Source organism: Kogia breviceps, chromosome 8, assembly GCF_026419965.1.
Source record: "Kogia breviceps isolate mKogBre1 chromosome 8, mKogBre1 haplotype 1, whole genome shotgun sequence".
Lineage (NCBI taxonomy): Eukaryota > Metazoa > Chordata > Mammalia > Artiodactyla > Physeteridae > Kogia > Kogia breviceps.
In genome coordinates, this window is record NC_081317.1 from 72,739,987 (window position 1) to 72,759,862 (window position 19,876).

Consider the following 19,876-nt stretch of genomic DNA (forward strand, 5'->3'; position numbering starts at 1 on the left):
TGAAGTGGTTGTAAGACAGTAAAAGAGACGCCCACAAAAAGCTCTCAGACCAGCCTTCCGGGTCACTCATTAGCACTTCCAAAGAGAACGCGCTGTGAATTGGGAAAGGCCCAGATATAACCAAAGGCCCAGATATAACCAGCGTGGAAGTCTTTGAAAGCCTCACGGTTTTTGCATTTTTTAAAAAAGTATTTAAGTCTTCTCCTGTCCCAGTGTTGACATCACTTTTAGGCAGTTAATGTTATACTGTTTATGGTGCTATAATGTGTGATGCTTCGTTCAAAATAAATAAAGCATTAGGCCTCCTTCATCCCAGCCTCGTCTAGGAAGTATGTTATAATTCAAGAAAAACAACTCCAAGGAATCACTGTCATTTCTGGCAAGGCCCTTATTCACAGATGGTCTTGCTTTTAGATCCAGGTAGTTTACTTGAAGTTTGGCAGGGGTTACCCTGGGAGGGCCACTTAGCCTGTTCTCTTTGGCCTCAGTTGCCCTGACCCTAACTGTGGCCGTGCACAAGGGCTGCAGTCTTGTCCTTCCATCTTCAGAGGAACCAGTATGAGAGAAACTGGCTGGATCAGCTCAAATCCAGCCATCAGCTTTGGGACTCAGTGGCTTTGTAAATAGCAGGCAGGGCACCAGAACCAGCTGTGACGGCTCCACTAACAGAATTCCCTCGTGTTGTATCTTGAGACAGAAAAAGTCCATATAGCATTTGGACACACCTACCAGCAATAGGATCCTACCACAGGCATGTTTAGAAAAGTCTACTTCTGGATAATAAGAAATTCCGAGAAATTCCAAGTTTTGTTGTTTTTTTAAAATCTGTAATTCATGATGGGAATCTGGAAAGAAAATCTGCTGAGCAGCCATTTACTGTCATGGATACTATGTTCCTCAAAAAAAAAAAAAAATTTATTTTCCTCTCAATTTTTCATGTTGGTCCAAAATAATCCTTCCTAGGGCTGCATTTCTGATATTTGGGGGGCCTTTTAATTGAAAGTGTTTCAGGTCAGAGGAAACAGTGGCCTTACCCCATCACCTTGCTTGAGGAGATTGTAGGGTGGAATCACGGAGACGTCTGGGTGGACAGCTGGACATGCGAGGCAGCATGGAGGGGCCTGGAGGTTCTCACACTTGCCTGGCATCCTGGCAGCAAATTGGAGTCCAGAGCCAAGGGAACGTTCTCTGGATTTGGTCCAGGTTATTATGCCTTCAGCTATTTGTGCATATTAAACAAAAGTCCAGTGCTTTTGGTTTGTCCCTATTATCATTATCCCCATTGTTAAGTAAGTGTTCAAACCCCAGCCTTTGGTTGATAATACAGAAATCCTTGATGTTTTCCTAACCCCGTAAAGATGCTTCCCTTCTAAGCTTTCCTTGTCCCTGGCAAACCCGTCCCAGTCTTGGACTTCGGAAAAGCTCTCCTCAGTGTGCAGGTGGGCTCAGGGGCCCCTTCCTTCCCGTGGGCTCTCAGCATCCTCTGCTCCTTTGTCCATCAAGGCGTCATCATGTAGCACCATTAGCTGCTGGCACTGATCTCGGGTGGCCTCAGCCTGCAGCAGCATGAAGGAGGATTTTGGTTCCCGGCCAGAGATTGAGGTCAAGCAGTGGCAGTGAAAGCGCTGAATCCTAGCCACTAGACCACCAGGGACCAGTGGCTAATGACAAGGCCCTGGCCCATCAGCTGTGTAGAAATGAATTTCCACATAGAGAAGGCAAGTAGTGAAGCAACTAAAGTGTTTATTAGGAGGAAAAAGAGTACAGTACGTGTGGATAGACACACTTGCGGGCTCAGAGAGAGTCGCGCCCTTATGGTAGTTTGAATCACTTTTATGGAGCATTTCTTCCAGGTTTCCTTTAACCGATCATCTTGCTTTGCCTGGTTCTGAGTCCACATTTGGTATATCTCAGGGTCCTCCCCTGTGTACGTGTGCATCTCTTAGCCAAGATGGATCCTAGCGAAGAGGCCTATGGGTGGTTGACATCACTTACTATGGGGTGGCGCCCCCTCCCTTTTGACTTGCAAGGAGCCTTTCTGTGCATGTGTAGTTGGGAAGGTCTCCTTGACTTTGAGAATGAGGGATATGCGGCCTTTTGTCTCTTATCTGGGCAGGGCTCAGCTCTTCTCCCAACTGTCCCGCTATTGATATTTTGGAGTTTCTGTCCACAGGGAACGAACTCCAGGTGCTTACCCTAAGGCCTATCTATCTCCTGCCTCAGCACGTTCCCCGCACCCCACCCCACTCGACCCAGAGGAGGTGGAATTAATGGGCACGCTCTGTGTCCGTCTGGAATAATAAGACACAGCAAAACCTAGCCACACCTGGGTCCACACAAACACAGCGTTCCCAGCATGAAGTGTACGTATGGCTTGTGTTCACTAGATGAGCTTGAGATGGATGAACTAGCCCATCAAACTCTCACCTTCATGGACTTAAAACTGAATTAAGAAAACTATTTTTAAAAATAATAATACAGATGGTTGCCAGGGGCTGGGGAGAGGAGTGAATAGGGAGTAACTGCTTAATGGATATGGAATTTCCTTTGGGTGATGAAAACGTTTTGAAACTAGATAGAGACAGTGGTTGCCCAGTGATATGAATGTACTAAAATGATAATAATAATGTAGGTAAGGGACAAGTCATGTCAGTGGTACATGAATGGCCATCATCTAAAAGACACTGTTGTGATATTTCAGGTATCATATGTGTTAGGAAAAGCAAAAGATCAGAATGTGATACACGGAGACTCATCAATAGGGTTGAAATATTTTCAGGTCTTGAGAGGTGTTCTGTGAATTGTACCAGAGGATAATTGTGTAGCTGCTCTTTTTTAAATTGGAGTATAGTTGATTTACAATGTTTTGTTAGTTTCAGGTGTACAGCAAAGTGATTCAGTTATATTAAATAGACCCTAAGACGAGAAGTCATATACATGGCTCGTTAAGTATTACTTTCTAGATCTGCACTGCAGTCAGTCAATTTCTTGGTGAGAGTTCCTTCTGAAGGGCTGTTCGCCTGGACTTACTCTGACTGTGTTTTGTCCTGCAGTGGCCCCAAGCGTTACGACTGGACTGGGAGAAACTGGGTGTACTCCCATGATGGTGTGTCCCTCCACGAGCTGCTGGCCACAGAGCTGACTCAAGCCTTAAAAACCAAACTGGACTTATCTTCTCTGGCCTACTCTGGAAAAGGCACTTGCTGCCCAGCCTAATGCTAAAGACATTGAAAGCTCTAAAGCCAAGACCCCAGCTTCATTCCGCAGGTGAATGGCTAGTCTTTTCCATTCCTGCTTTTGAGGACAGTTGCATTATGTGTAACGGCTCTGTGAAAAGACCACGTTGCCTCCTGCCCTGCCCCTGAGTTCAGATTTTTAATTTCCGTAGGTTTCTTTGGATTTACTGTCTGATTTCCTCCCTCACGTGACAGCCCTTATCTTTCATAATGTCTGTATGCCCATACCTTTAATATATAACCTCACAACAAAGAAAAAGAAGAAAGACAAATTCCAGGAGGAGAAATGAATTGGCTTCACCATTCATTCTCTGAAAGACTTACTACAAAAACTGCATGAAGAGTGGCTGCCCAACCTTGCCATCCGATCTCAAAATGAGACTCATTAAAGGGAAGCCTAAAACATTCCTACTCCTCTTGAAAGTGTAAACACTTCTAAGCCCTTTAGTATTGAAGCATCAGTGGCAACTCCGGAATTCTGAAACCGAAGACCATTTTCTGTTTGTGCTTTGTGACTGTCAGGGTGTGGCCCGCATGGGGTTAACACAGGGAGATGTGCATATATAGGTACACACACATTTACATGTGTGTACGTACATATTTTTTAAATTTAAGGGTAAGTATAGAATAAGCTATTGCAACACTGGTCTGAGGATGCAAAAAATCTCCCAAAAGCCACCTCTGTATGTTCATGGATATAGTATAATAAATGAGGTCATGGAGCTGACGAGGTGCTTGGTAAATTGTGAAAGCCCACGTAAATGAAAAGATGTTGGTGTTAATGAAAGGAACCCCGGTCTTACACTTGGCCCAGCCCAAAAGTAGCTGTCTGTCTCTGGGTAAGTTTCTCAAACTCCCTGGACCTCTGTTTCCCCATGTTAACAGAAAGGGTTAAACTGGATAGAATACAGTCGATTCCCAATTTAGACATTTAGTGGTCCTGTCGGGCAACTTAACAGACCAGCTTTAATTCCCTCTAGTAGAGGAGATGACAGTGAACAGTTTTTTTTAAGTTATAGAGTAAGTATATGGTTTTGAGTTTTGTTCTACTTGAATTTCAGTTGAATTCAAGTTCAAATAATCATCTTTTATTGTGCCATTTACTGTGCTAAGCCTGGGCTGTAGGCTGAATGTTAAGGTGTTGATCCTAACCCCCAATCACAGCCCTCATAAATGAGATTAGTGCCCTTATAAGAGAGACCCCAGAGAGCTCCCTCATCCCTTTCACCATGTGAGGACACAGCGAGAAGACAGCTGTCTATGAACCAGGAAGCAGGCCTTCACCAGAAGCCCAGTCTGCTGGGGCCTTGATCTTGGACTTCCCAGCCTCCAGAGCTATGAGCAATAAATTTCTGTTTATAAGCCATCCAGTCTCTGGTATTCTGTTAGAGCAGCCCTGATGGACTAAGGCAGCCTGCTATACCATATGACCTCGTTTGAATTGTTACTGACCTGCCTTTTACACATGAAGAAACCAGGGCTCAGGAACATTAAAACTCGCCCAAAGTTAGGCTCCTGTTCTGCTACTTCCTTATTAAAGCAAGATTTATTAGTGAGTAGTGTATGCAAATCTATAACAAAAGCTTTTGCAGGAGGAAAACCAAAAACACATTCCACTGTGGAAAGAAACTCTTAACAATAGAACAATATGAACAAATGCTAAATGAGTATTTTAAATATAGTCTTTTTTCAAAAATAAATTATTCTTTAGTCCAGTGGAAATTTTTAAGTGGGGTAGGTCAGTACCAGTGAAAAAAATAAATCGTGTGTGTGTATATGTATCTCTTGCTTCTAATGAAAGTTTCATTGTCCCTCATTTACCTAGAACTCAGTTAAGTGGTGTGCTCTCCTATCTGGGACACAACATAAAATTTAAAGAAGTATTTAATTGGGCTGTGGTAACATGAAAATGGAAATTAGGGACTATGCTCTTAATCTTTTCCTTGTGCAGCCTTTCAGGCCTGTTTACTTCTATTTATGTACAATTCTAACTGGTTTAATTATTTAGATTCTAAGACCCTGGGAGATTCCCATTTAAGGCAGAGAAAAGACTGCAAACACAACAGCAGCTGGGGGAGGGATAAAAATCATGCTCTGACAAACTGGAAAAGCACCACGGTGAGCGGCCAGTGCCCCCCATACCTCGGACCCTGGGAGCATCATCTCATCTCTGGTATCACCCGTATTAAGGATGAATTCTCAGGAAAACACTGTAAATGTTCAGTATTATTTAGCATAATAATGTTAAGGGGGCAAGAAAATATATTACATAATTTTAGAAAGCTTTCTATTATGTTTTGCCTCCTGAGTGGATAGACCCTTCGCCACTAGAAAATAAAACTATCCAGAATGATTTATTTACCTCTTTGTGAAGATACAGAAAAGCACTGGGGTATGTAAAAGGGAGCCTGAGTTTTTTGGGGTTTTTTTTAATCAGAGTTTTAAAAATTTGATCCAAACTCTGCCACTTAACTTGTTTGTTGACACTAGCCTCAGTTTTCTTGTCTGTAAAATGGAGAACCTAACCTGTGGCACCTGCGCCATGTGCAAAGCAAACACATGACAAATACTATCACATGTGCAGCGTAATTTCGTATTCAGATTTAGGATTTTCCCCCAAAGTATGATTTATGACATCCTCTACTCAACCTCAAACTTAGTCAAAAGACTTATTTTGGTTATCTTGGTGATGGATTCTGATTCCCTGGAACAATTTTTCTTGCCCCTTACAGTACTTGTATTTTACTCCATCTTCTGCATAGCTTCTAAAACTAATAAGCCAACCTTATGTTTGACAGTGTGTATTAAATAATAGGTTTAAAATAGGTTTCTCAAGCTATTCCTGACTCGATATTCTAATAAACCTCATTGCTACTTCTGAAGAAAGACCCCTGTTCATACATGTGAAGTCTGTGTGGATTGGCTATACACGGTTGCCAAGGAAAGCAGACTTCATACCTCCAAGGTACATGCTAAGACTAAAGTAATTTTAGGTCATGTCCAGTTGAATTCTTGGCATGGATTTATCTTTTGCAAATGAAAACAGCTACATACCAGAAAAAGAAGGAGGGGCACAGGTATGAAATTTCATATAAATTTAACCTGCCGTTCAAAACTGACTTCATGACTGTCTTTCTGTGTATACAACTATTAGAGTAAGAAATGGCTTCAGATCCTTGGCTTGACTTAATTAACCATGACATTTTAAAGATCCCAATTAGTGGCCCCTGGGAATTTATAAAACTGAGCTCACTTATATCCTCATGTTTGCTACAGAAACAATCTGAGCTCACCTGGTCCATTTTCTCTGGATGTACTATTTAAGATAAAATGTTTCAGCTCTCAACAAACTGGGTATAGAGGGTATATACCTCAATATAACAAAGGCCATATATGACAAGCCCATAGCTAACATATTCAAGAGTGAAACGCTAAGAGCTTTTCCTCTAAGATCAGGAGCAAGACAAGGATGCCCACTCTCTCCACTTTTATTCAACATAATATTAGAAGTCCTAGCCAGAGCAATTAGGCAAGAAAAAAAGAAAAGCCATCGGAATCAGAAAGGAAGAAGTAAAGCTGTCACTATTTGCAGATGGCATGATATTATAGATACAAAACCCTAAGGACTCCTCCAAAAAACTGTTAGAACTAATAAACCATTTCAGTAAAGCTGCAGGATACAAAATCAATATGAAAAAATCAGTTGTTTCTAAACACCAACAATGAACTATCAGAAAGAGAAATTAAGAAAGCAATCCCATTTACAATTGCATCCAAAAGAAATAAAATGCTTAGGAATAAACTGAATCAAGAAGGTGAATGATCTGTATACTGAAAACTTTTAGACATTGATGAAAGAAATTGAAGAAAATACACATACATGAAAAGGTATTTTATGTTCATGGATTGGATGAATTAATATTGTTAAAATGTCTACAGTACTCAAAGTGACCTACAGGTTCAATGCAATTCCTATAAAAAGTCCAATGGCGTTTTTCACAGAAATAGAATAAACAATCCCAAAATTTGTGTGGAACTACAAAAGACACTGAATAGCCAAAGCAATCTTGAGAAAGAAGAACAAAGCAAGAGGCGTAACACTTCCTAGTTTCAAACTGTACTACAAAGCAATCAAAACAGTATGGTATTGACATAACAGAGACACATAGATCAATGGAACAGAATCGAGAGCCCAGAAATAAACCACCACATATTTGGCCAATTAATTTACAACAAAGGAGCCAAGAATATACAATAGGAAAAGGGTAGTCTCTTAAATAAATGGTATTGCAAAACCTGGACAGCCACATGCAGAAGAATGAAAGTGTACACCATACACCAAAAAAAAAGAATGAAAGTCTTACACCACACAAAACCAACTCAAAATGGATTAAATAACTGAACCTAAGACCTCAAACTATAAGACTCCTAGAAGAAAACATAGGCAGTAAGCTCCTTGACATTAGTCTTGGTAATTTTTTTGGATTTGACACTAAAAGGTAACAAAAGTAAAAAACAAATGGAACCACATCAAACTAAAAAGCTTCTACACAGCAAAGGAGAAGAAAATATTTGCAAAACACTTACCTGATAAGGGGTTCATATCCAAAATATATAAGGAACTCATACAACTCAATAGCAAAAAGTAAATAATGCAATTAAAAATTGGCAAAGGACTTAAGTAGACATTTTTCCAAAGAAGGTATGAAAATGACCACAAGATCCATGAAAAGGTGCTCAACATACTAATCATCATAAAAATGAATATTAAAACCACAATGAGATATCACATCACACCTGTTAGAAGGACTCTCATCAGAAAGACAAGAGATAGCAAATGCTGGTGAGTATGTCAAGAAAAGGAATTCCTTGTACACTACTGGTGAGATTGTAAATTGGTACAGTCACCATGGAAAACAGTATGGAGGTGCCTCAAGAAAATAAAAATAGAATTACCAAATGATCTAGCAATCCTACTTTTGGGGATATATCCAAAGGAAACAAAACTATTATCTCAAAGAAATATATGCCCTTTATACTCATTGCAGCATTATTTACAATAGCCAAGATACAGAAACAACCTCAGGGTCTGTTGATGGATGAATGGATAAAGAAAATGTGAGACTTATCTATAGCTATATCTTTACTTAGATATAGATATAATGAAATATTTATCAGCCTTAAGAAAAGAAGAAAATCTTGTCATTTTCAACAATATGGATAAACCTGGAGGGCATTACACTAAGTAAAATAAGCCATACAGAAATAGACAAATACTGCATGGTATCACTTATATGTGAAATCTAAAAATAAATAAATGAATACATAAGTGGTTTTTTTGTTTTGTTTTGTTTTGTTTTTGTGGTACGCGGGCCTCTCACTGCTGTGGCCCCTCCCATTGCGGAGCACAGGCTCCGGACGCGCAGGCTCAGCGGCCATGGCTCACGGGCCCAGCCGCTCCGCGGCATGTGGGATCTTCCCAGACGGGGGCACGAACTCGTGTCCCCTGCATCGGCAGGCGGACTCTCAACCACTGCGCCGCCAGGGAAGCCCCGTAAGTTTTTTTTTTTTAAGTCCAACTCATAGAAACAGTAGAAAAGTGGTTGCCAGGGACTGTGGGGTAGAAGAAATGGCGTGATATTGGTAAAAGGGTACAAACTTTCAGCAATTAAAAAAAAAATAGAATGTTTCTATTCTTATATAAGAGAGATAATAATCCAGAACCAGAGAGTTTAAGCCAATAAACCAGAACAGATTTTTTGAGCTGTCTACTGAAGACTTATTTAAACTGTTGAGGAAAACACCTGTACCCAACAGGAAAATTGGCTCACAAAGAATTTCTGCTGCTCTAAAAAGATAAGTCAAGCCCATTGAGGCTCTATCCAGTTAGAAATATTAGTGCAAGACAAGCCTCTCTTTCCACTTGTGTTTCTGTGATATGTGGAAGCATTGGTAATGCCATATCTTGACCCCAAAGTTTTTAGCTCCAATTTCTGCCATGTTAAGTGGAAAAGTAGTTAAATCATATAGAAAGATAAAAGAGTGCCACTGCCCAATTACATTAACTTCCTATCCCTTCCTTCAATGCTGAGATTTTTCCAAAAGAAAGTGAATGAAATAAAACCAGAAGAGAAATAAAAGTTTAAAATCTCCAGGGTTCAAAAGTAATAGAAGTAAGTGAATTTAGGGTCAGGGTTGCTGTGTAAGGCTGCCCAGGCTGTGCACTGCACAACTCTCAGCATTACTATTTATGAATATAACAACCACAATGTGATGCAAATGGCGCCATCTAGAGCTATGCAAATTGTTCACAGCATGTCCACCTGAACCTGCTGGAATTCATTTTGCCAGTTTATCAGCAATTCTCCTCAAATGCTTCACCAAACATTCCTAAAATCTGTCCTCCTACCCACCCCCAATTCAGGTCTACATCATTTCTTACCTGTATTATTGCAGAAGCTTTCTTTTTTTTTTTTTTTTTTTTTTTTTTTTTTTTTTTTTTTTTTTTTGTGGTATGCGGGCCTCACTGTTGTGGCCTCTCCCTTGCGGAGCACAGGCTCCGGACGCGCAGGCTCAGCGGCCATGGCTCACGGGCCCAGCCGCTCCGCGGCACGTGGGATCCTCCCAGATCGGGGCACGAACCCGCGTCCCCTGCATCGGCAGGCGGACTCTCAACCACTGCGCCACCAGGGAAGCCCTGCAGAAGCTTTCTTGCTTCCACCTCCCTCCCTTTCTTTTAGCTCATCACCCATGCTGCCTCCTGAGTGAGCTTCCAAAAGTATAAATATGATCTTTACCTCTATAAAACCTTAGCAGGACCAGGTCAGACAAGATCAAGTATCATAGCATACAAAGTGAACTTCTCTGACCTAACCCTGCACTGACACCACAGTATAGTTAAGCTTTTCTCACCCTTTGCTCTCAACATTTGGCTACAAGTCCAAATCCCCAGCTCCCTAAAGACACTACGCTGTTTCACATGGTTCTGAGACTTGGCCAGCATTGAATCCATTTTTGTCCTTATTACCCACTTTTCTGCCTGGGGCATTCATTTAACCTGAAAAATGTTCTTGGCACAACCTTGCTGACCCCTCCTGCACTCAGCCTCTTGACCTGGACACCCTTGATTGTTTCATAATCTCACAGCACCTCATGTTTCTCCTTCCCAGGACTGACGGCAATGGGAATTCGCTGCTCTAGAATTTTTCACTTCTCCTGGACTATATACTCCAAGAGGACAGAACTTCATCTCCCCCATTTACTGCTGTAGCTCCAGCATCTAGCACAGTTCCTTGCATACAATAAGAGCTCCATAAATGTCAAATAAATGTGTTGTAATTATGTGTTTACCAGTACAGCCCAAGTAAAGTTCAAGTAAACACAGCTCCTGAAGTGTTAACAAGAAATATAAATTTTACAGAAAAATGGTTGGGGGGTGTCAATTGAGTGTGTGGAGGAGGGGGAAAATCCTTTTCCTCTACCCATTTTATTTTATTTTATTTTTTTAATTTATTTATTTTGGCTGCATTGGGTCTTCATTGCAGTGCACGGACTTTCCCTAGTTGCAGCGAGAGGGGGCTACTCTTCGTTGCAGTGCGCAGGCTTCTCATTGCGGTGGCCTCTCTTTGTTGTGGAGCATGGGCTCCAGGCATGTGGGCTCAGAAGTTGTGGCGCACAGACTTAGTTGCTCCGCGGCACGTGGGATCCTCCCGGACCAGGGCTTGAACCCGTGTCCCCTGAATTGGCAGGCGGATTCTTAACCACTGCGCCACCAGAGAAGTCCCTACCCATTTTAGATTGTTCAGCTGGGGGGCTATAAATTAGACTGGCAAGAGACAAATTAAGCGGAGAAAAACAAACAGAAGTTGATTAACATGTGCATTGCACATGGATTCACAGGTATTGAGTACTCAGTATTGAGTAGCTCAAATAGGTGGTTGGAATTTGGGCTTAACATACCAACTTAGGTTAAACAAAGGCAAAAGGGTTTTGGGTGGCTTTTGAGCATGTTAGGGAAGTAATGGGAAAGTGACCAAGAGACTTATGATAAACAAGGGTTGTTTAGTAATGTTTGTTATGCAGATTTAAGTTGCTGTCCTCTCCATTGGTAAGAACTGTTAAGAGTCCTCTTCCTGGCAAAGAGGAGGGAGATAGCTCTACAAATGGAAATTTCCTTTATAAATGTAAATTTCCGAGGAGGGGAGTTAGGAGGACATGGAGCTCACCTCCTACACATCAAAAATACATCTACATATAGAGCATTCTCACTGAAAACAAACTGAAGATGGTCAGAAAGACTCTTGTACAACAGAAAGACTCTTGTACAACCAGAGCTATAAGAAAGATTCACACAGAATTGGGTAGGAAGGGAAGAGAAGTGATAAGGTCAGTACATGCACCCCTGGAAGGGGACATAGAGGAGGAGGGTGATTACACCGTCTCGGAGATCCTCCCTAGGAAACAAGTAGCCGAGCCACATATTGAGTGCCCCAGGCCTGGGGTCCAATACAGGGAAGACAAATCCCCATAGCTGGTTTAAATACCAATGGGAATAACAGGAGGGCTGTAAGAAACCTGGACTCTGCTCGTGAAGAGCACACACACATTTGCTCACTCTCAACACAAGGCAGAGGAAGCAGATTGAAACTACCAGGGACTCTGGCCATTTTCCCATGACCACCCCAGCATGTGCACCAGCCTGAGCTGAGCACCCACTCCAGCCCCTATTGCTCCATAGCACAGCTCAACACTAGCCTGAGGGCAGCAGCCAAGGGGAGACATTGCTGGCATTAAAGAGGCAGCAAATCAGGAGAGGTCCAGGGCACTGACTGGGGCTAGGACCACCACAGCCTGCTCCCCTACCCATGCCAAGTGCCTGCTCAAGCCCCACTTGCTCCAGCACTGCTCCCTTCTGGAGTGAGGGTGCCAGTACTGGGTAGTGCACATTAAGAGGGAGTGGAACCAGCTCAGACCCAGCCCTCAGAGCTTTTGCTCCAGTAACTTGTGACACACCCCTGCCCCCAATAGGGTGGTGCTGGCCACTGAGCAGAGTAGAAGCCCCACACATCTGGCTCCGGCTCTAGCCCCTCCATCTCCAGCCTCACTTCCTACCAATATGAGAGTTGCCAGCACACTCTGTGGGGAAGACATGTCTCATTCTCACATCAGATCAAGCTCTACCACCAAAGCCACTGGGCACTCACAGACTGTACAGGGACACTACCACACAAGAACATCCCTTCAAGACCTAAACAGGTAACTATTTCACCTGATTTCATAGAGAAATTAGGCAAAATGAGAAGACAGAGGAATTTTTTTCAAATGAAAGAACAAGAGAAAATCTCTGAAAGAACAACTAATGAAACAGAAATAAATAATTTACCAGATAAGAGTTCAAAGCATTAGTAATAAGAATACTAACTGTATTAGGGAAAAGAATAGATGAACACAGTGAGAACGTTAACAAGGAACTAGAAAATGAAAAAAAAAAAAAAAAAAAAAAGAACCAGTCAAAACTGAAGAATACAATAACTGAAATGAAAAACACACTAGAAGAAATTGATAGGCTAGGTGATACAGAAGAATGTATAAGTGATCTGAAAGACAGAATAATGGAAATAATCCAATCAGAACAAAAAAACCCCCACAAATTTTAAAAAATGAGAATAGTTTAAGGGACCTCTGGGACAACATGAAGAATACCAACATTCACATTATAGGAATCACAGAAGGAGAAGACCCAGAGAAAAGGATTGAAAATGTATTTGATGAAATTATGGCTGAAAACTTCCTGAACCTGAAGAAGATATCCATGTACAGGAAGCACAGAGGGTCCCAAACAAGGTGAACCCAAAGAGATCCACACAAAACATATAATTAAAATGGTAAAAGTTGAGGATAAAGAGAAAAATTCTAAAGGCAACAAGAGAAAAACTAAAGACTCATATACAAGGAAACTCCCACAAGGCTATTAACTGATTTGTCTGCAGAAACTTTGCAGGCCAGAAGGGAGTGGCATGATTTATTTAAAGTGCTGTATGGCAGCAAGATAATTATTTAGAATTAAAGGAGAAATAACGAACTTCTCAGACAAGCAAAAATGAAAAGGTTTCATCAATACTAAACCTATCCTAAAAGAAATGTTAAAGGATCTTCTGTAAGTGGAAAAGAAAAGGCTATAACAAGAGTGAGAGTCAATAGGAAAGGAAAAATCTCACTAGTAAAGGCACATATACAGTAAAGTCTGTAGATCAACCAATTAAATAAGCTATTACAAAGACTAAAAGACAAAAAAAATTGTAAAATCAACTATAACTACAATAAACAGTGAAAGGATAATATGAAGAAATAAAATATGACAGCAAAAACACAAAATATGGCAGAGGGGAGTAAAAAAAGGTAGATATTTTGGGATGTGTTTGAACTTAAATGACTACCAGTTTAAAACAAGTAGACAAAGTTATAGGTCAACATATACAAAGCATATGGTAACAAATAATCAAAAACCTACAATAGATATACAAAAACTAGAGAGCATACCACTGCAGCAAATAATCAAGCCACAAGGGAAAAAACTAAAGGACAGAGAAGAACTATAAAAAGAATCAGAAAACAAGTAACAAAATGGCAATAAGTAAATACCTATCAATAATCTCTTTAAATGTTAATGGACTAAATGCTCCAATCAAAAGACATAGAGTGGCTGATTGGATTAAAAAACATGACTCATCTATTTGCTGCTTACAAGAGATTCACTTCAGAGCTAAAGACACCAAGAGACTGAAAGTAAGAGGATGGAAAAAGATATTTCATGCAAATGAAAATAACAAGAAAGTATGGGTAGCAATACTCATATCAGACAAAATAGACTTTAAAATAAAGTCTATAACAAGTAACAAAGAAAGGCATTATATAATGATAAAGGGATCCATACAAGAAGAGGATATAATGCTTGTTAACATATGTGTACCTAATATAGGAGCACCTAAATATATAAAACAAGTCTTAACAAACATAATAGAAGAGATTGACAATAATACAATAATAGTAGGGGATTTTAATACCCCTTTTACATCAATGGACAAATAACCCAGACAGAAAACCAATAAAGAAACAGTAATCTTAAAAGCCTCATTAGACCAGCTGAACTTAATAGATATCTTCCAAAAAACATCAGAATATATTCTTTCCAAATGCACAAGGAACATTCTCCAGGATAGATCATATGCTACGTCACAAAACAAGTCTGAACAAATTTAAGAGGATAGAAATTATATCAAGAAATTTTTCTGACCGCAATAGTATGAAACTAGAAACCAATTACAGGAAGAAAAGTGGGAAAAACACAAACACATGGAGACTAAACAACATGATCCTAAAAAAAATCAATGAGTCAATGAAGAAATTAAAGAGGAAATCTGAAAATACCTTGAGACAAATGAAAATAAAAACACAGCTTTCCAAAATCTGTGGGATGCAGCAAAAGCAGTTCTAAGAGGGACATTTATAGCTATATAGGCCTACATCAAGAAACAAGAAAAATCAAAAATCAGCCTAACCTACTATCTAAAGGAATTAGAAAGAGAAGAACAAATAAATCTGAAAGTCAGCAGAAAGAAGTCAATAATAAAGATCAGAGAGAAAATAAATAAAATAGAGATCAAAAAACATTAGAAAAGATCAATGGGGCCTCCCTGGTGGTGCAGTGGTTAAGAATCCACCTGCGAATGCAGGGCACACGGGTTCAAGCCCTGGTCCAGAAAGATCCCACGTGACGTGGAGCAACTAAGCTCATGCCCCACAACTACTGAGCCTGCACTCCAGAGCCCACGAGCCACAACTACTGAGCCCACGTGCCACACCTACTAAAGCCCGCGCACCTAGAGCCCATGATCTGCAATGAGAAGCCACCACAATAAGAAGCCCGGGCACCACAACAAAGAGCAGGCCCTGCTCACCACAACTAGAGAAAGCCCGTGTGCAGCAATGAAGACCCAACACAACCAAAAATAAATGAATAAATAATATTTTTTTAAAAATCAATGAAACCAAGAGCTGGGTTTTTGAAAAGATAAACAAAATTGATAAGCCTTTAGCTATGCTTATCAAGAAAAAACGACAGAAGACCCAAATAAACAAAATAAGAAATTAAAGAGGAGAAATTTTTAAAAAGACAAGATATCACAGAGATATAAAAAATCATAAGAGAATACTACAAATAGTTGTATGCCAATAAATTGGACAATCTAGAAGAAATGTACAAATATTTAGAAAAATACAGCCTTTGGGACTTCGCTGGTGGTCCAGTGGTAAAGAATCTGCCTTACAATGCAGGGGATGTGGGTTCCATCCCTGGTCAGGGAACTAAGATCCCACATGTCGTGGGGCAATTAAGCCCACATGCCACAACTACTGAGCTCACGTGCCTCAACTAGAGCCCACGTGTTGCAAACTACAGAGTCCACACGCCCTGGAGCCTGTGTGCCACAACTAGAGAGAGAAAATCCGCACACCACAGCTAGAGAAAAGCCCATGCACCACAACAGAGCCCACACACTGCAACGAAAGATCCCTCATGCCGCAACTAACACCCGACACAGCCAAAGATAAGAAAAAATAAATTTTAAAAAATACAGCCTTTAAGACTAAATCATGAAGTAATAGACAATCTGAACAAAATGATCACTAGTAGTGAAACTGAATTTGTAAAAAAAAAAAAAAAAAAAAAAAAAAATTCCCAGCATACAAAAGTTCAGGACTTGATGGCTTCACAAGGAATTTACCAAACATATAAAGAAGAGCTAATGCCTATCCTTCTCAAACCATTCCAAAAATTGAAGAGGAGGGGACACTCCCAAATTCATCCTACAAGGTCACCATTACCCTGATACCAAAACCAGAAAAAGACACTAAAAAAAAAAAAAAAAAGTAGGGATTCCCTGGTAGCTCAGTGGTTGAGAGTCCGCCTGCCGATGCAGGGGACATGGGTTCGTGCCCCGGTCCGGGAAGATCCCACATGTCAGAGTGGCTAGGCCCGTGAGCCATAGCCGCTGAGCCTGCGCATCCGGAGCCTGTGCTCCGCAACGGGATAGGCCACGTCAGTGAGAGGCCCGCGTACTGCAAAAAAAAAAAAAAAAAAAAAAAGTACAAGCCAATATCTCTGATGAATATAGATGCAAAAATACTCAACACAATATTAGCAAACAATACATAAAAAGGATCATATACCATGATCAAGTGAGATTTCCAGGGATGCAGGGTGGTTCAATAACCACAAATCAATCAATGTGATATACCACTTTAACAAAAGGAAGGATAAAAATCACATTATCATCTCAATAAAGGCAGAAAAAGCATTTGACAAAATTCAACATCCATTCATGATAAAAACTCCCAACAAAGTTGGTATTGGGAACCTATATCTCAACATGATAAAGGCCATTAATGACAAACCCACAGCTAACATCCTACGCAGTGAAAAGCTGAAAGCATTTCCTCTAAAATCAGGAATAAGACAAGGATGTCCACTCTCACCACTTCTATTTAACATAGTATTGGAAGTCCTAGCTACAGTAATCATATACGAAAAAGTAAAAGCCATCCAAATTGCAAGAGAAGAAGTAAAACTGTCACTATGCAAATGACATGATACTATATATAAAAAACCCTAAAGTTGCCACCAAAAAACTATTAGAACTAATAAACAACTTCAGTAAAGCCATAGGATACAAGATTAATGTACAGAAATCTGTAGCTTTTCTATACACTAATAATGAACTGTCAGAAGGAGAATTCAAGAAAACAATCCCATTTACAATTGTTTTGAAAGGAATAAAATACCTAGGAATACACTTAACCAAGGAGGTTAAAGATCTGTACTCTGAAAACTGTAAAACACTGATGAGGGAAATTGAAGATGATACAAAGAAATGGCAAGATGTTCCATGTTCATAAATTGGAAGAATATTTTTTTAATGTACATACTACCCAAAGCAATCTACAGATTTAATGCACTCCCTATCAAACTACCCATGACATTTTTCACAGAACTAGAACAAAAAAATCTTAGAATTTATATGCAACCACAAAAGACCCCAAATAGCTAAAGCAATCTTGAGAAAAAAGAACAAAGCTGGAGGTATCACACTCCCTGACTTCAGACTATACTATAAAACTATAGTAATCAAAATAGTATGGTACTGGCACAAAAACAGACCCATAGATAAATGAAACAGAATAGAGAGTCCAGAAGTAAGCCCATGCTCCTATGGTCAATTAATCTATGACAATGGAGGCAAGAATATACAACGGAGAAAAAACAGTCAATCCCTGGTGGGGGAACCAAGATCCTGCAAGCTGCATGCTGCCAAAAAAAAAAAAAAAAAAAAGTGGGTGGGAGTGTTTGCATAAAACCTAAGCACATTCTTCTATGTACTATAAATCATCTCTACATTACTTATAATACCTAATACAACGTAAATGCTATGTAAATAGCTGCCAGCTCCCAGTAAATTCAAGTTTTGTTTCTTAGAAATTTCTGGAATTTGGGGGGGAGGGATTTTTTTTTTTCTTGCCAAGTCATGCGGTATGAGGCATCTTAGTTCTCCCACCAGGGATTGAACCCATGCCCCCTGCAGTGGAAGCACAGAATCCTAACCACTAGACTGCCAGGGAATTCCCCAGAGAAGAATATTTTCTTTTCACAGTTGGCTGAACACACAGATGCTGGACCCATGGATGCAAACAGCTAAATATACAGTTATATCATAAACTGTGTCATTAACATTAATAGGTCATGAGCTTATTGTTATTTCTAAATTAATGAATAAATATTTTGAATATTAAATTAATAAGTACATAAAAATTTATCCGTTTTAATTTTAAATATAGGGCTTCCCTGGTGGCACAGTAGTTAAGAATCTGCCTGCCAATGCAGGGAACACAGGTTCGTGCCCTGGTCCAGGAAGATCCCACATGCCGCAGAGCAACTGAGGCCGTGTGCTACAACTGCTGATCCTGCGCTCTAGAGCCCGAGAGCCACAGCTACTCAAGCCTGTGCACCTGGAGCCGGTGCTTCGCAACGGGAGAGGCCACCGCAATGAGAAGCCCGCGCACCGCAACGAAGAGCAGCCCCCGCTCGCGGCAACTAAAGAAAGCCCGCGGCACAGCAACGAAGACCCAACGCAGCCAAAAATAAATAAATATATATATAAATTTTTTTAAAAAAATTTAAATATGGTAAAAATGGATAGATACAGTACACACAAACAAAAGCTCTTTGGAATCCTCGATAACTTTTTTTGTTAATAGACTAAACCGGGCCCCCTGCATTGGGAGCACAGAGTCTTATCACTGTGCCACCAGGGAAGTCCCTAGAGCAGTTTTAGTTTTACGGCCAAATTGACCAGAAAGTAGAGATTTCCCATAGGCCTCCTGACCTCACACATGCACAGCCTCCCCTATTATCAATATCCCCTGGTATATTTGCTATAATTGATGAACCTACATTGACACATCATAATCACCCAAAGTGCATAGTTTACATTAGTTCACTGTCTTGATGGTTTACATTCTAGTTTTTTGGACAAAATGTATAATGACGTATCAATTATTGTATACTGAAGAAATTGAAGACATGACAACCTAAAATATGCTGCTTTGGCATACTGACTATTTTGAGCTGAAGGCACTTTGAAAAACAACAAATGCAGAGAGAGGCTTTTTCTGAACTCCTCTTATCTGTCACCTCCTTTGGAGGCAAAAGGAATTCACTTGTCATAAATCCCCTCCCAGGTAGTTTCAGAGCCAGGGAAGATTGGATTTTATCACACTCAGACAAATTTTGTCACAAACTATTGCTAGGAAGGAAATTTTTTCCTTCTAGTTTCTTCTGGCTGCTCTAAGAATTAAATTGACAGGAGACGGGCTCACAGGGGAAAAATCAAACAAAAGTTTAATAACCTCTGCACATGGGAGACACCCAGGAAAACTGTGTAACTTGCCAAAATGGCCAAAATCCTCCCCTTAAAATACTGTCTTCAGCTAAAGACACAAAGGATGTTGGTGGTAGTGTTTTGGGACTTCAAAGGGGAGGAAGACAATTCACATGGAGATGGAAAAGCCAGTGTTTGGTAAACAAGTGTTTGCTCGGGGCCAAGCACAGACAATGAGACAGAGGGGATTTTCAGCACCAACTGCTAAGTTCCTCTTTGTCTACCACGCCTGATTCATATAATACTATAGTTATCTGCAGTGATAGTTCCTTTCCTGGAACAGGCTCTCTCTGTATAAATTATTTTAGGCAGTTAGGGGGAAATGTCAAAGGTTCTTCCTGAGGTTTTGGGGCCATGTTTGTTTTCACTTTGAAATAATTCCCATGCCAAAGAGACATATTTGGGGTGGCAAATTTTGCTCCCCTACATTTTCATATCTCCCATCTATTCTTCTAAGGGCCCATTCATCTTTTCTAAAAATTATTTACTTTTCTCTAAACAGCCTACATCCCCCCAATAAAGATGTTATAAAAACTCTCAAATATCACTGCTTTTTGAGGTATTCTCTTTTCTTCCTGTTATGTCCCCATGCATATGATATTAAAAATTAATATATTTGTATACCTTTTCTCCTGTTAATCTGCCTGT

General features: G+C 40.3%; 1 protein-coding gene across 4 annotated transcripts in view; it reads left to right on the plus strand.

Moving 5' to 3' along the window:
* FXN (frataxin) overlaps positions 1-18,413 on the plus strand; it is a 35,664-nt gene extending 17,251 nt beyond the window's left edge. For 2 of the 4 annotated variants that reach the window (XM_059072747.2, XM_059072746.2), the window contains exon 5: positions 3,054-4,602. In XM_059072747.2, coding sequence (XP_058928730.1) covers positions 3,054-3,216 — 163 coding nt within the window. In that variant the 3' untranslated portion in view covers positions 3,217-4,602. Of the gene's footprint in view, positions 1-2,173; positions 2,364-3,053; positions 4,603-18,125 lie in introns of those variants that run through there. The other 2 variants (XR_010841597.1, XM_067039565.1) reach the window with 2 other exon arrangements.
* Positions 18,414-19,876: the final 1,463 nt, after the last annotated feature.